This window comes from Carcharodon carcharias, chromosome 9 (assembly GCF_017639515.1).
Source record: "Carcharodon carcharias isolate sCarCar2 chromosome 9, sCarCar2.pri, whole genome shotgun sequence".
NCBI classification, from domain to species: domain Eukaryota; kingdom Metazoa; phylum Chordata; class Chondrichthyes; order Lamniformes; family Lamnidae; genus Carcharodon; species Carcharodon carcharias.
In genome coordinates, this window is record NC_054475.1 from 114,787,472 (window position 1) to 114,800,037 (window position 12,566).

Here is a 12,566-nt window from a genome sequence, read left to right on the forward strand (position 1 = left end):
ATTCAAGACACCTGCTTTTGGAATAAAGCCACAAGAGTTCACAGGTTTTGAACAAACAAAAGCAAACTTTACTATACAAGTTTAGAAGGATAAACCAATTTACAATATGTATCTTATACTCTAACATTCAGGTTAAGTATGAGGTACATGTGAATTAACAGACTAACGGTGGTCCAACACACCACGCTACAGAGTAAACAACATAGGCAACCAAGACAGTGTCCGTGGATTTCTCAAGAACCCACCCAGACGTCAAAAACACCAAAGTCAAATAATCTTATTGAAGCTCTGTCTCAGGAGGGACTTCCAGCTTCACCTTCAAAGATATCTCATTGTAACTCTCTCCAAAGTTTGCTCCCACTCAGACGACTTTAACAATGGGCCACCTCACAGGGTTTCAGTCTTACCTCCTTAGATTCCTTCTCATTGAATTCCTGAGTACACTCAACACTAGCTTATAAGCACACTTTCAGATCTATGGCCACTGCTTCAAAGAAGTAGCTTTGGCTCTCTTTACTTAAAGTCTGCTCCCTGCAGCTCTTCCTTTAACTTAACTGGGACCTGTTTCTGCCCTTTTTGTCTGTGATACTTCTTGGCTGGCAGACTGCCTCAAATTGACTGCCTCAAGAAGAGTTGTTCACTGACCCTTGAACTGATCTGGTAACCTATCAAAACAGTCCCAGAGGGTCCCACCCTCATTACTAGGCAGGAACCAATGTAACAAGCATTGGAACACCCTGTACCTTAAATGTTACAATCTCCACAAACTTCTCATTTTAGTTCCTATAAAACAAAGATCAATGGATTTCATGACAGACAAAACAGAACTATAATAGTGTATTCTGTAGATAGTAGTGATCTATTGTTAGCAAAAAAAAACTTGTTTCTTGACTATTGCAGTGAATTATTTTTTCTTTATCAATAAAATTTTTTGAACCAAGTAACTTGATAATATTAGCTGGTGGCTGACGTGGATCTTTTATCTGCCTATTTTTACCTCTGTTAAAAAAACAGATAATGTCATATGTAAGTGTTAAGCTACTCAACTATCCATATTGTAGTGTGATGGAATTTTTTTAACCATGCTGCAATTGCTGATATTACGAAAACATTAAGCACACATGGATGAGTATATATTATGTAATGTTGATGGAAACCATAAATGAATATGATCACATCCCACTTGATAAGGCTGTGAAAGTAGTTTAGGAGGACTATCCTGTGCAGATGGGGGATATATTTTACAAATTCCCTACTCTGATGCTGGTCTTAATACAGCAAGATTTGTTTTGGAACAGTAGGTGTGAAGGTCAGTGGACCATGCCGTATTTTTCATCCTTCATTTAATGAATGACAAGCTCTGTAGGACTTTCTAGCTTCTTCAACCCAATTCCTCAGAGAGACTCTTAATTTGCAAAGCTCTGTAGCAAGAGTACAAATTCACAAAATCTGTCCTGAAATTTATTTGGATTTTCAGAGGGCATTTGATACAGTTATGTATGAAAAATGTTTAAAGAATATGTAAAGTTATGGAGCTAATAGCTAATAACTGGATTGAAAATCTTAATGTTAACAATAAACAGAAGGTAACCAACTAGACAAGTGAAGAGGGCACTCAGTATAGCATGTACCACTGTCGTGCTGTATTAACACAATGTTGTACTTACAATTACAAGCTCTTCCTTGAAGCTTTTCCCTGCCAGGTTAATGCTCTTTAACTACATGGCTGGAAAAAAAGCATCTTTTTATTAAGAGCTTCCATCTCACTGAAGAGGCTTCAGGTCAATTCACATCCAACAATTTGCTCTGAAAACTCTGCTCACATTTTGACAGCTGTGACAAATTCCACCACGGCAGTTGAGACAATCCACAACATTTTTAAAACAAACATTCTTTTAAAAAAAGTCAAATTGCCTTATCTCCCAATGTTAATGGATCCTTTAAAAAATACAAGGTTTTTTTTATTCATTCGTGGGATGTGGGCTTCGCTGGCTGGGCCAACATTTATTGCCCATCCATAGTTGCCCTTGAGAAGGTGGTGGTGAGCTGCCTCCTTGAACCATTGCAGTTCATGTGGTGTAGTTACACTCACAGTGCTGTTAGGAAGGGAGTTCCAAGACTTTGACCCAGCGACAATGATTGCGGTTGTCGTTTCCAATGCCTAGGTCGATGCCAGGTAGTCTGTCTGGTTTCATTCCTTTTTTGTGACTTTGTAGCGGTTTGATACAACTGAGTGGCTTGCTCGGCATTTCAGAGGGCGTTTAAGAGTCAACCACGTTGCCATGGGTCTAGAGTCAAATGTAGGCCAGACCAGGTAAGGATGACAGATTTCCTTCCCTAAAGGACATTAGGGAACCAGATGGGTTTTTGCAACAATCAACAATGGTTTCAAGGTCATAATTATACTTTTAATTCCAATTTTTTTTACTGAATTCAAATTTCACTATCTGCCGTGGCGGGATTCGAACCCGGGTCCCCAGAGCATTACCCTGGATCTCTGGATTATTAGTCTAGTGATAATACCACTATGCCTTCGGCTCCCATCTTCATCAAAAACTTATCAGTTCCTTCTCGGTACCCCATCTGTGTACCAAATTTCTTTGAACTCGATCCATTAGTTTTCAAGATATATTTTTTTTTTAAAGACAAACAAGCTAAAAGCAGGGGTGAAGACATTCCCTCCATCCACCTTCCATGGCAGAGGTAAAGAAAAGTGATCAGAGCAGTTATGAAAAGATCTGCTATAAAATCTCTGTTCCCTCCCCTACAGTCCATATTCAGTAAGCTTTTGAAAGAAAGATGTGTGTGTTTCTTAACTCCTGAAATGTGTGGACTATTTAGATAACCAGCAGCAAGCTTTTTAAGGGTTTAAATAAAGAGGATTGTTTATTCATGTGCTCACCCTGAAATCTAATGCTATGGCACTTACTCACACAGTCACACAGGCAAACATACTCAAGGAAAGTATAGTTGAAATAGTGCACTTTTATAAGTTATAAGCAAAAGGAAAAGTTCATAATTCACGTCATTATCCTGTTCTGGAAAACATATGTTGCAGGCTTGATGAAAAAGATGTCTTCATTCCTCAAGTCCGGTTTAGGTAAGTTCAACAACCAGTGTCACGTTCCAAAGTGCTTTTCAGGATTCCTTCAAAGAATGGACCTACTGCAGGTCCAGAAATTAGTTCCATGTAGTCTCATTACCAGGAGGTTAGTTTGCTGTATTGGTGGACCCAAAAAGGGACAAGCTTTGAGACCTTGTGATATTGCAGTCTCCGATTCTTTAGGCAAAGATGTTACTGCCTTTTCTGCTGCTATTGTGTTTCCGCAGAAAGGACTTTTTAAAACTAAAAAAAGGAAACCAAAATGGCTGCCTTACCATGTGGCTTCTCACAGTTCCCTTTTCAAATACAGTGTTGGGCTTCAGTTGATTAGCCCAAACCTGGTTTGGGGATGGGATGGGCTAAGGGGTAGGGATGGGAGTGAGGTTAAACATTCACCACCTTTGTTTCTGAGAGACACATTCAATTCAAGATTGTCTTTTGCATTGTCTCAGGAGATGAGAAGTTGACGTCTGGAATCTGTCTTTTTGTCCTTGTGAGACAGAGTGGCAGTTTTTGAGCTCACAGCTCAGGTCATTTGCTTTTCGGCGGTTACCTTTTGCAGCACATGAAGTCCATTTTAAAAGAAAAGTCAGTTCCAAAAGATTCCACATTGAGTAAAGTTCATATGTTAAAAGTCTTGAATTTGACATGCCCTTACTGGGCAGCAGATGGCTCATTTTGGCTGTTGTGTTTTTTAAATTGTTCATGGGATGTGGGCATCGCTGGCACAGTTAGTATTTGTTGCACTGGAGAGCAGTTAAGAGTCTACCACATTGCTAAGGGTCTGGAGTCACATGTAGGTCAGACCAGGCAAGGATAGCAGATGTATTACTAAAAGGAGAGGCATGTTATCAGAGTTACCAAAGCTTCATGTCTTGCACTGATCAGGACAAAGGCAAGATTGGCAAATTTCAGACACACAACATTTTATACTACGCGAGAAAGGGTGTTGATTGACAAGTCGACTTGCAAACCAATCAGGCATATAAATAGTAAAAGGGTAGTAAAAGAAGGAGCAGGGACCAAAAAGGGAACTTAGGCTTGGAGGCAGGGAGAAATGCTGAGAAATTAAATTAATATTTTGCATCTGTCTTTACCAAGGAAGGTGCTGCTGCTCAGGCCACAGTGAAAGGAAGAGGTAATTAATACACTAGAAGGATTTAAAATTGATAAGGAGGTATTAGATAGATTGTATATGTATATATTTAAAGTTGATAAAGCAGCAGGACCAGATGAGATGCATCCAAGGATACTGAAGGAAGTGAGAGTGGAAATTGCGGAGGCAGTAGCCATATTTTTCAGTCTTCCTTATACTCGGGTGGACTGAAGACTGGAGAGTTGCAAATGTTACATCCTTGTTCAAAAGGGTGTAAAGATAAGTCTAGCAAACCAATCAGTTTAACTTTGGTGTTGGGGAATCTTCTAGAAACTATATTTCAGGACAAAATTAATAATCACATGGACAAATGCAGGTTAATTAAGCCAGCACGGGTTTTTTTAAAGGGAAAATCATGTTTAACTAACTTGCTGGAGTTTTTAGAAGAGGCAAGAGAGAGGGTTAATAAGAGTAATGTTGTTGATATGACCTACATGGACTTGTCACAGTGCCACACAACAGACTTGTGAGCAAAGTTATAGTTCATGGAATAAAAAGGATAGCAGAAACATGGCTGTGAAATTGGCTGTGTGACATGGAACAGAGGAGTGGTTAATGGATGTTTTGGAGGAAGGCTTGTAGTGGAGTTCCCCAGGAGTCAGTGTTGGAATCCTTGTTCTCCCTGATTAAGTTAATGACCTAGACCATGGTATTTAGGGCACAATTTCAAAATTTGCAAGTGAGATGAAACTTGGAAGCATTGTGAACTGCATGGAGGATAGTGTAGAACTTCAAAAGGACATGGGCAATTTGGTGGAAGGTGGTCAAGTAGCAGATGACTCCAGTGCGGGGAATTGTGAAGTGATTCATTTTTGTAGGAAGAACATGGAGAGACAATATAAAATAAAGGATACGACTCTGAAATAGGTTCAGGAGCAGAAGGACCTGGGTGTATATGTACATAAGTCATTGAAGGTAGCAGGACAGGTTAAGAGAATATTTAATAAAGTATACAGTACCCGAGGCTTTATTAATAAGAACATAGAGTACAAGAGCAAGGAGGTTATGTTGAATTTGTGTAAGACACTGGTTCAGCCTCAGCTGGAGTATTGCGTCCAGTTCTGGGTGCCGCAATTTAGGAAAGATGTGAGGGCCCTCGAGAGAGTACAGAAAAGAGTCACAAGAAGGTTTCCAGGGACGAGGAGCTTCAGTTATGAAAATAAGTTGGAGAAGCTAGGACTGTTTTCCTTGTTGAAGAGAAGGCTGAAAGGAGATTTGATAGAGGTATTCAAAATCATGAAGGGTCAGGGCAGAGAATAGATAGGGAGAAATTGTTGCCATTGATGGAAGAATCAAGAACCAGCAGGCACAAATTTAAGCTAGTTGACAAAAGAAAAGCAAAAGCGACATGAGGAGAAAGCATTTTCACGCAGCAAGTGGTTGAGGTCTAGAATGCATTGCCTGAGATTATGGTGGAGGCAGGTTCAATCAAGGCATTCAAAAGGGAAGAATGTTTAGGGTTATGGGAAGAAGGCAGGGAAATGATTCTAAGTGAATTGCTCCTTCGGAGATCCGATACAGATGTGATGGGCTGAATGGCTTCCTTGTGCACTGCAACAATTCTGTAAATGTCACTGTAGTGTCAGAAACTACATTATCATAGGCAGAATTTTGGCACAAGTAGAGCTAAAAAAACAGAAGGTTGTGATTTTGGTGAGTTTTCTTGAATTTGGCATTCATCTTGCCTTGTAACAACTCAGTTCATTTTGTATGTCTAAGCATATAACAGTTTATTGCTATAAGCAGTTACTGCAATGGAAGCTTAATAACTGAGCTTTAGTGGTTTACCAACAAAAAACACGACATGCGGATGCACAGCTAATTAACTAGAAATGATCATTGAACTATTCAGCTGACATCTTATATTGCATTAGTATTTTCTATAAACGTAACCATTCCAGTTGGTCTAGTCATTTTTAATTTATATTTCTCCATTAATTCGGACATAATTTGTGTTTAAATATAGGTCACAGAGTATACTGCCAAAGCAGTTCACTGTGGGTTGAATTCTGATCGTGTTTGCCTCTCAGAGAGAAGGTGGGACCAATAAGAAGCTCAGTAGGGGAATAAAAGTAGGTCAGAAAAAGAACTTGTGGCTGAAGATGAGTTTCAATTTGAAGAAAAAGTAGTCAGTGAGATACAAAAAGGAATGAAAGAGAACTTGACAATGAAGCTGCAACTTTGCAAATTAATAAGTCCATTGGAAGAGGCAAGTGTGGTATAAAAGGGAAGAGAAAGAGAAAAGTTGTCAAAACAACTTGTTCAGGGGCAAGAGGAAAAATGACAGTAATGACAGGAACAGCTGAGAAGGGAACTGAAAGACTGGATGATAACTCAGAACACTGTGATATCGTCAATCAAAATAGTTCTAATGGAGAAATAAACCATTGCCTCTCAAGCACACATGGTTAGGATGTAAGCATTAGTCATTAAACAGATATTCCAAACAAATGGATTTGTATTGAGGAGCTCAATAAATGCATTATGCTACTTTGTAACATTTTTTTGTTGAAAATATACTGCAGATTAATCCCAGAGAATATATGTGTTTGCTAAAATGAATGTATCTGACAGAGCTCTTTTTGGTAGATAAATGAATTAATACTGTGTAACTTGTGAAATGGAGCTACTCAGACCAGAAAAATCCCATGGGCCTGAATCTTCTGGTTGACTTGCGGGGGCGGGCCCCGCTTGCTGACGCGTAAAATGATGCGTCACCGTGCGTCATTCCGATCTTCAGTTCAGCCGGCGCACACTGAAGTCGGCTGTGCGCCCGCCGAATTGTCAAAGGCCTATTAAGGCCGTTAATAATCTAATTAAACTGGTTGTCTGGGCTGCCCGTCCAACTCTTAAGGTTGGCGGGTAGGTGGAGAGCCCAGGCAGCCTTCGCATTTATCATGAAACCTCATCCACAGGCAGGATGAGGTTTCAGGAAGGCTTTATAAATTGAATAAAAATTTTTAAATCAAATTTATTGACGTCCCAGGTCATGTGATGCTGTCACGTGAGAGAACACGTCTGAAATTATTTTTCTTAATTTCAATTCTTCATTATCAAACTAATCTCCCTGAGGCAGCTCTGTACCTCAGAGAGATTTCTGCGCATGCGGGCCCTGACTCTATCTCCTACCCCTGCCTGCACAGGGAGCGCTCAGTGCTTCTGGGTGCGCGTCATGCTGGCCCGCCCACATAAAATGGCAGCATGCAGCCAATCACGGGTGCCCATCGCCTGCACCCCCGCCTGTGCCCACTTCCACCCAGCCCACCCAACAGGGAGAAAATTCTCCCCATGGTTGATTTCTGATCAGAGCTAAGTTACCTGATCTTAGCTTGGATTGGGATGGTATTATGACAATTGTTTCAACACCTCTTAGTGTACAAGTTCATAGATAAAGTATGGCCACTTGAGAAAGGTGTTGGAGGTGATTACAGAGTTATACTTCAGCTCTTTGTGGAAAAGGGAGAAAATAGGAAGAAAATATGATGAACATTCCTTTCATTATCATCAGTTGGAACACTGAATATGCATCTCTGTTAGGCTGAAAGGTTCAGCAGCTGTTTTGATATAATATGCATCATAATTGGCTCTAAATTGATCATAGTTGATTTGATATGGGATGGTGCTTCAATGCACTAGGATTATAAACTGCCAAGATGCTTGTAAATTTCAATGTGTGGTCAGCATCCAAACTCAGTTATACTTCTTGAAGGTGATGCAGAGTAGTCGCTGGTGTTTTTCCATAGGAAATGAAATCAGAGAGTGAGTCACTTCATGCTGTCCACACAGATGCTGAGGAGTTGCATTGGCAGGCCAAGGAATAGATTGTCTGCCAACACTGTCAAAAATGTGGTATTGACAAGGGGAGAAAAAAAATCATAAATATAGGGTAAGAAATTCAGAATAAATGTTAAAATAACAAAATCTCTATTACTTTCTAAACGTCTTGACTTTTTCTTGTGCAGCTTAAGGACACCAAGTCAATCGACCAGAAGGCAACATTGATGCACTTTTTAGCAGAGATTACCGAAGAGAAATATCCAGAAATCCTGAAGTTCACAGATGAAATTAGCCACATAGAAAGTGCAAGCAAAGGTATGTCTATGATCAGATGTGATGATATGATAATCAGGAGGGTGGGATTAGTTTTTTTCAAAGGATTTTAAATTCCATGTTTATTTAAAGACTTTGATTCCTGCTCAATGGTGAGTCAAGTCCCGTTCCTTAAGGTCTACTCTGTTGACATGATTAAAGGTAAGCATCTCCATTTATTTTAATTTGAGCTATTCTTGAGCTGCCTGACTTGAGAAAGCCTTGCTATGCACCATGCCATCTGTATAAGTTTCTAGAAGCATGTTCTCCCATACACACATCAACTCTTGAGTCAGTCAGCCCGTGTGGTGTCTATTATAATGGAAGAATTACTCTAAAGTGTAGTTAATTTAGTTGCTGTGAAGCTCTTAGGAACAACTGTAACATTCAGCAAGGAGCATTCAGAATCAGAGCTGCACAAACATTTGAAACATGGATTCCTTTATTCTCCTTCAAGACTTGGTCTGCTTGTATATGGGTACGGTAAGTGGACAAAATGCACAGTGCAGTTTTCAATACACAGTGTCCCTCCCCTTTTAAGTGAAACAGAGGCATTATATTTCACTGGTTTGTTTCCAAAAGTGTAAACAATAAACTTAAACATAAAATGAACATTCAATTTCATCAGAAATACCGTTACATATTCTAACTTTTGTATTAATTTCACAATGCACTCCATCATATAGAATGAGATGAAAAATTTTGTCACCAACTGAAAATAGTTCATTTCTTAATATAATCACTTAAGTATGGTGGATGTTTTCTCTAATGGATAGAATATTGTTTAACCTTGGGTGTAGTTTCATTTAACTCAAGTTCTTCATCTGAAACGTCGATGTTAGAATCTGGTTCAATTCTTACGAATGGTGTTTTCAGTGCTTTGAAGAATGAAGCATTTTGTGTAATGATTTGCAAACCGTGCTTATTGGTCCTTTTGTGTTGATCATAAATAGCTGGATGTCATTCGGAGTTGTTTGCTTTCCAATACGAGCATCAGATTTCATAAGCACATTATCTTCTGGCTTTAATGGTATAGTTCTAAATTTCGACTTTTGCTCTGCATTTACTCTTATTCAATCCTTCTGTTCTCGGTCACGTTTAGGTGCATGTTAATCATTCGATCTGCGGGGGTAGCTCAGGAAGAGGTGTGCACATGGGATATGCAATGATGAGTGTAGCTGTAGGCTTACCAGTAGTTCTGTGAGGAGTTGCTCTGTAATTGTGAAGCGATACAGTCTTTATTTCGACAAATTGCTTTCAGCTATAGCTGTACATATCACTTTTTTCAATGTAAGCATAAATCTCTTGACTTCTCCATTAGCTCTTCTCCAATAGGATGTGGAGTTTCAATAGTTTGCAAATTTACTGAACTCATTGCTGTTGAATGAGGTCCACTCGCACTTCTCACTGTTTTGAGGGACCCCAAGCAAAGCTAAAATTTGGGCAGGCTTTGAGATGACTGCTTCCGTTGAAGTACACACAACTATTTTTACAACTGGGTGTCTGCTGTAGTTGAAAATCTGTGAAATCAACGCTAACTTCAATCCATGGTCCTCAAGGTAATTTAAACATCTTGAGATGATCAGGAGGATTTGACATGGCAAACACTGATTGATTTTGTGCTCTACCATGCAGTCTGAGAACCATACCTTTTCCCTAAGGACTTGTTTAGTTTTGACAATTCCATGGTGAACATCATGTGCTATGATTGTGGAATGACAATGCAGTTATTATGTAACACACTACCAGATATGGTTGCGATGGAGAGCTCATTTCAAACATTGTGAAGACCTTGTAGTATGCGAGCGATTTTGTTTGTAGATGCTCTCTTGATCACATCTTTCCCGTTTTGTGATTCCACAAAGTTGCAATACCTCATCTTGTTTTATTGCCACTTTGGTGTCAGCTATTTAGCATCTTTGACACCGCATTTAGACTTGCGTAGTTAAGATGTCTGGCAATTTTTTCTTCACAACGAGCAGGATTGACTGTCAGCAAAGGATGTTGTGAAGGATAGACTGCTGAGTTGAGCTTGCCTGGCTGATACTCAACACAGAATTTGTACTCTTGTGGTTTAAGTATCCAATGCTCTATTTGAATAGGTGGTTTGATATGTGGACTGTTGGACAAGCTTACAAGTGGTCTATGATTGGTTATTACTTCAAACTCGCTTCTATACATGTAGAAACGAAAGTGTAACATACCCCATGTGATTGAGTGTGTTTCTCTCCCTGCTTGCAAATAACATTGCGATACAGGCATTAGCGATCTACTTGCCGTCAGAATGGGTTGCCTGCCTTATCTTTCTGCACAAGAACTGCATCTAAGTCAACCAGGCTTGCATCCATGTCTAGCTTGATGGTTTTCTAAGGGTTGAAATCGGTATTTGTGCAACTTACTGACAGCTGTTGTTTGATCGCACAGTCTGTTTGTGTGATTTAGTCCACTCCAACTTGGTCTCTTTTGTCAGATTGTTTAGGGGGCAGATAATGTAGTGAAGCCAGGAATGAAGTGACTACCGTATGTGATAAGTCCTAGCAGATTCTGGGTTTACTGCACGTTTGTGGAATCCACAGCATTTCCAATGGCTTCAGCTTTGTGTGGATCAGGTGATACTCCACCTGAACACATGATCAAGGAATTTGACTCTGTTTTCATTGAATAAGCACTTGTCTTTCTTCAAGATAAGGTTATCTTCACTAAGATATTGTACGCCTACATGTAGGCATGCCTCGAGTTCACTTTTGGTGTGACCATAGATGAGAATGAGAACTGATGTTCAGCATGCCTTCAAGTCCTTGAGGTGCACACTGAATCATAAGCTGAAGTATCTCGGCTGCTGAATTAACTCCAAAGTTGAGCCTGTTGTATGAAAAAAGTCTGATGTGAGTGGGGAATATTGTAAGATACCTTGATTCTTCTGCAAGCTCAATTTGATGGTATCCTATATTAAGGTCAAGTTCATTAATGTTTAGCACCATTCACTTTGTCTGTGATATCATCAGTTATTGGTGTCAAGTGCCTTTCTCATTCTATGGCTTGGTTTGGTGACTCCGTATCAATGCAGATTTTAATCTGGTTTTCACTCTTGAGTTTCTTTAACAATTTTATGCATGAAACGCAAGAGGTAGGCACCCTCAACTCTCTCAATTGTTTCAAGGTCAGGTTCACACTGAAGTTCCTTATTGGACTACTTTCTGGCATGAAATGGTATTCGTTGATGCGTAACTGGGAGCACATTAGGGTCTACATGCAATTTGCACGTGACAACTTTCAGTTTGCCAATACCAGAGAAGCAGCATACAATTTGAGAATGTTGTAATGTTCTTGGTATGCATAGGAATCATGTATGTGACTACAGTTATATGCAGATCTGATGCTGTGTGAAAACTGAGAGGTGTTTCGCATTCTCCAGATATGACACAGAATACAACATTCGTTCTAGTGCCTTTGAATGAGCCTGGCGTTTCAAGATCCCAAGAACTTTAGTGATTTGTCACTCTTGTGAGGGAAAATTTTCATATTCCCTGGTCTGAAGAGAATGGGGTAACCCTGAAGTTTGTTGAATGTCTCCTGTGACATTGACAGATGCTCCTGTATCTATGAGAACATTTACTTCCAAGCAGCCAGAGCACTGTGGCAGTCCGAAATAGAGCACAAAAGTATATTCAGGGTCATCCTCTACTACATTAACTATGTATCCTGACCCTTTTGCTATCGTATGCACACATGGCACGCTTCTGGTGGTATTGGTCTTAGTAGTTAATTTTACTGAAGAATGATAAACATGAGCAAAGTGGTTGAGTTTTCCACAAGCTTTACACTGTTTGCCAGTAGCAGGACGTTCTGTCCAGTGTGGGTAAGCACTGCCACAGTGGAAGCATTATTTGAACAATTCATAACTCTGTTTGTGAGACACTGGTCCATAACTTCCGGGCTCAGGGGCATGGTAACTGGTGGGGGAGGGAGGTTACGCCAAAGATGCACAGGGCAACCAGCCCCTCCCCATCCCCACCCTCAGAAGTCCCCAGGTAAGGTTTGCCTGGTATTTTTTTTTATTCATTCATGGGATGTGGGTATCACTGGCTAGGCATTTATCACCCATCCCTAATTGCTCTTGAGAAGGTGGTGGTGAGCTGCCTTCTTGAACCGCTGCAGTCCATGTGGTGTAGGTACATCCACAGTGCTGTTAAGGAGGAGGTTCCAGGATTTTGACCC

At 40.1% G+C, this 12,566-nt stretch overlaps 1 protein-coding gene across 6 annotated transcripts in view; it reads left to right on the forward strand.

The window, feature by feature from the left end:
- diaph2 (diaphanous-related formin 2) overlaps positions 1 to 12,566 on the forward strand; it is an 865,163-nt gene that overhangs the window by 517,786 nt on the left and 334,811 nt on the right. For 4 of the 6 annotated variants that reach the window (XM_041195327.1, XM_041195330.1, XM_041195328.1 and 1 more), the window contains 2 exons: positions 8,222 to 8,351; positions 8,442 to 8,510. In XM_041195327.1, the coding sequence (XP_041051261.1) occupies positions 8,222 to 8,351; positions 8,442 to 8,510 (199 nt within the window). The remainder of the gene's footprint in view (positions 1 to 8,221; positions 8,352 to 8,441; positions 8,511 to 12,566) is intronic. The other 2 variants (XM_041195331.1, XM_041195332.1) reach the window with 1 other exon arrangement.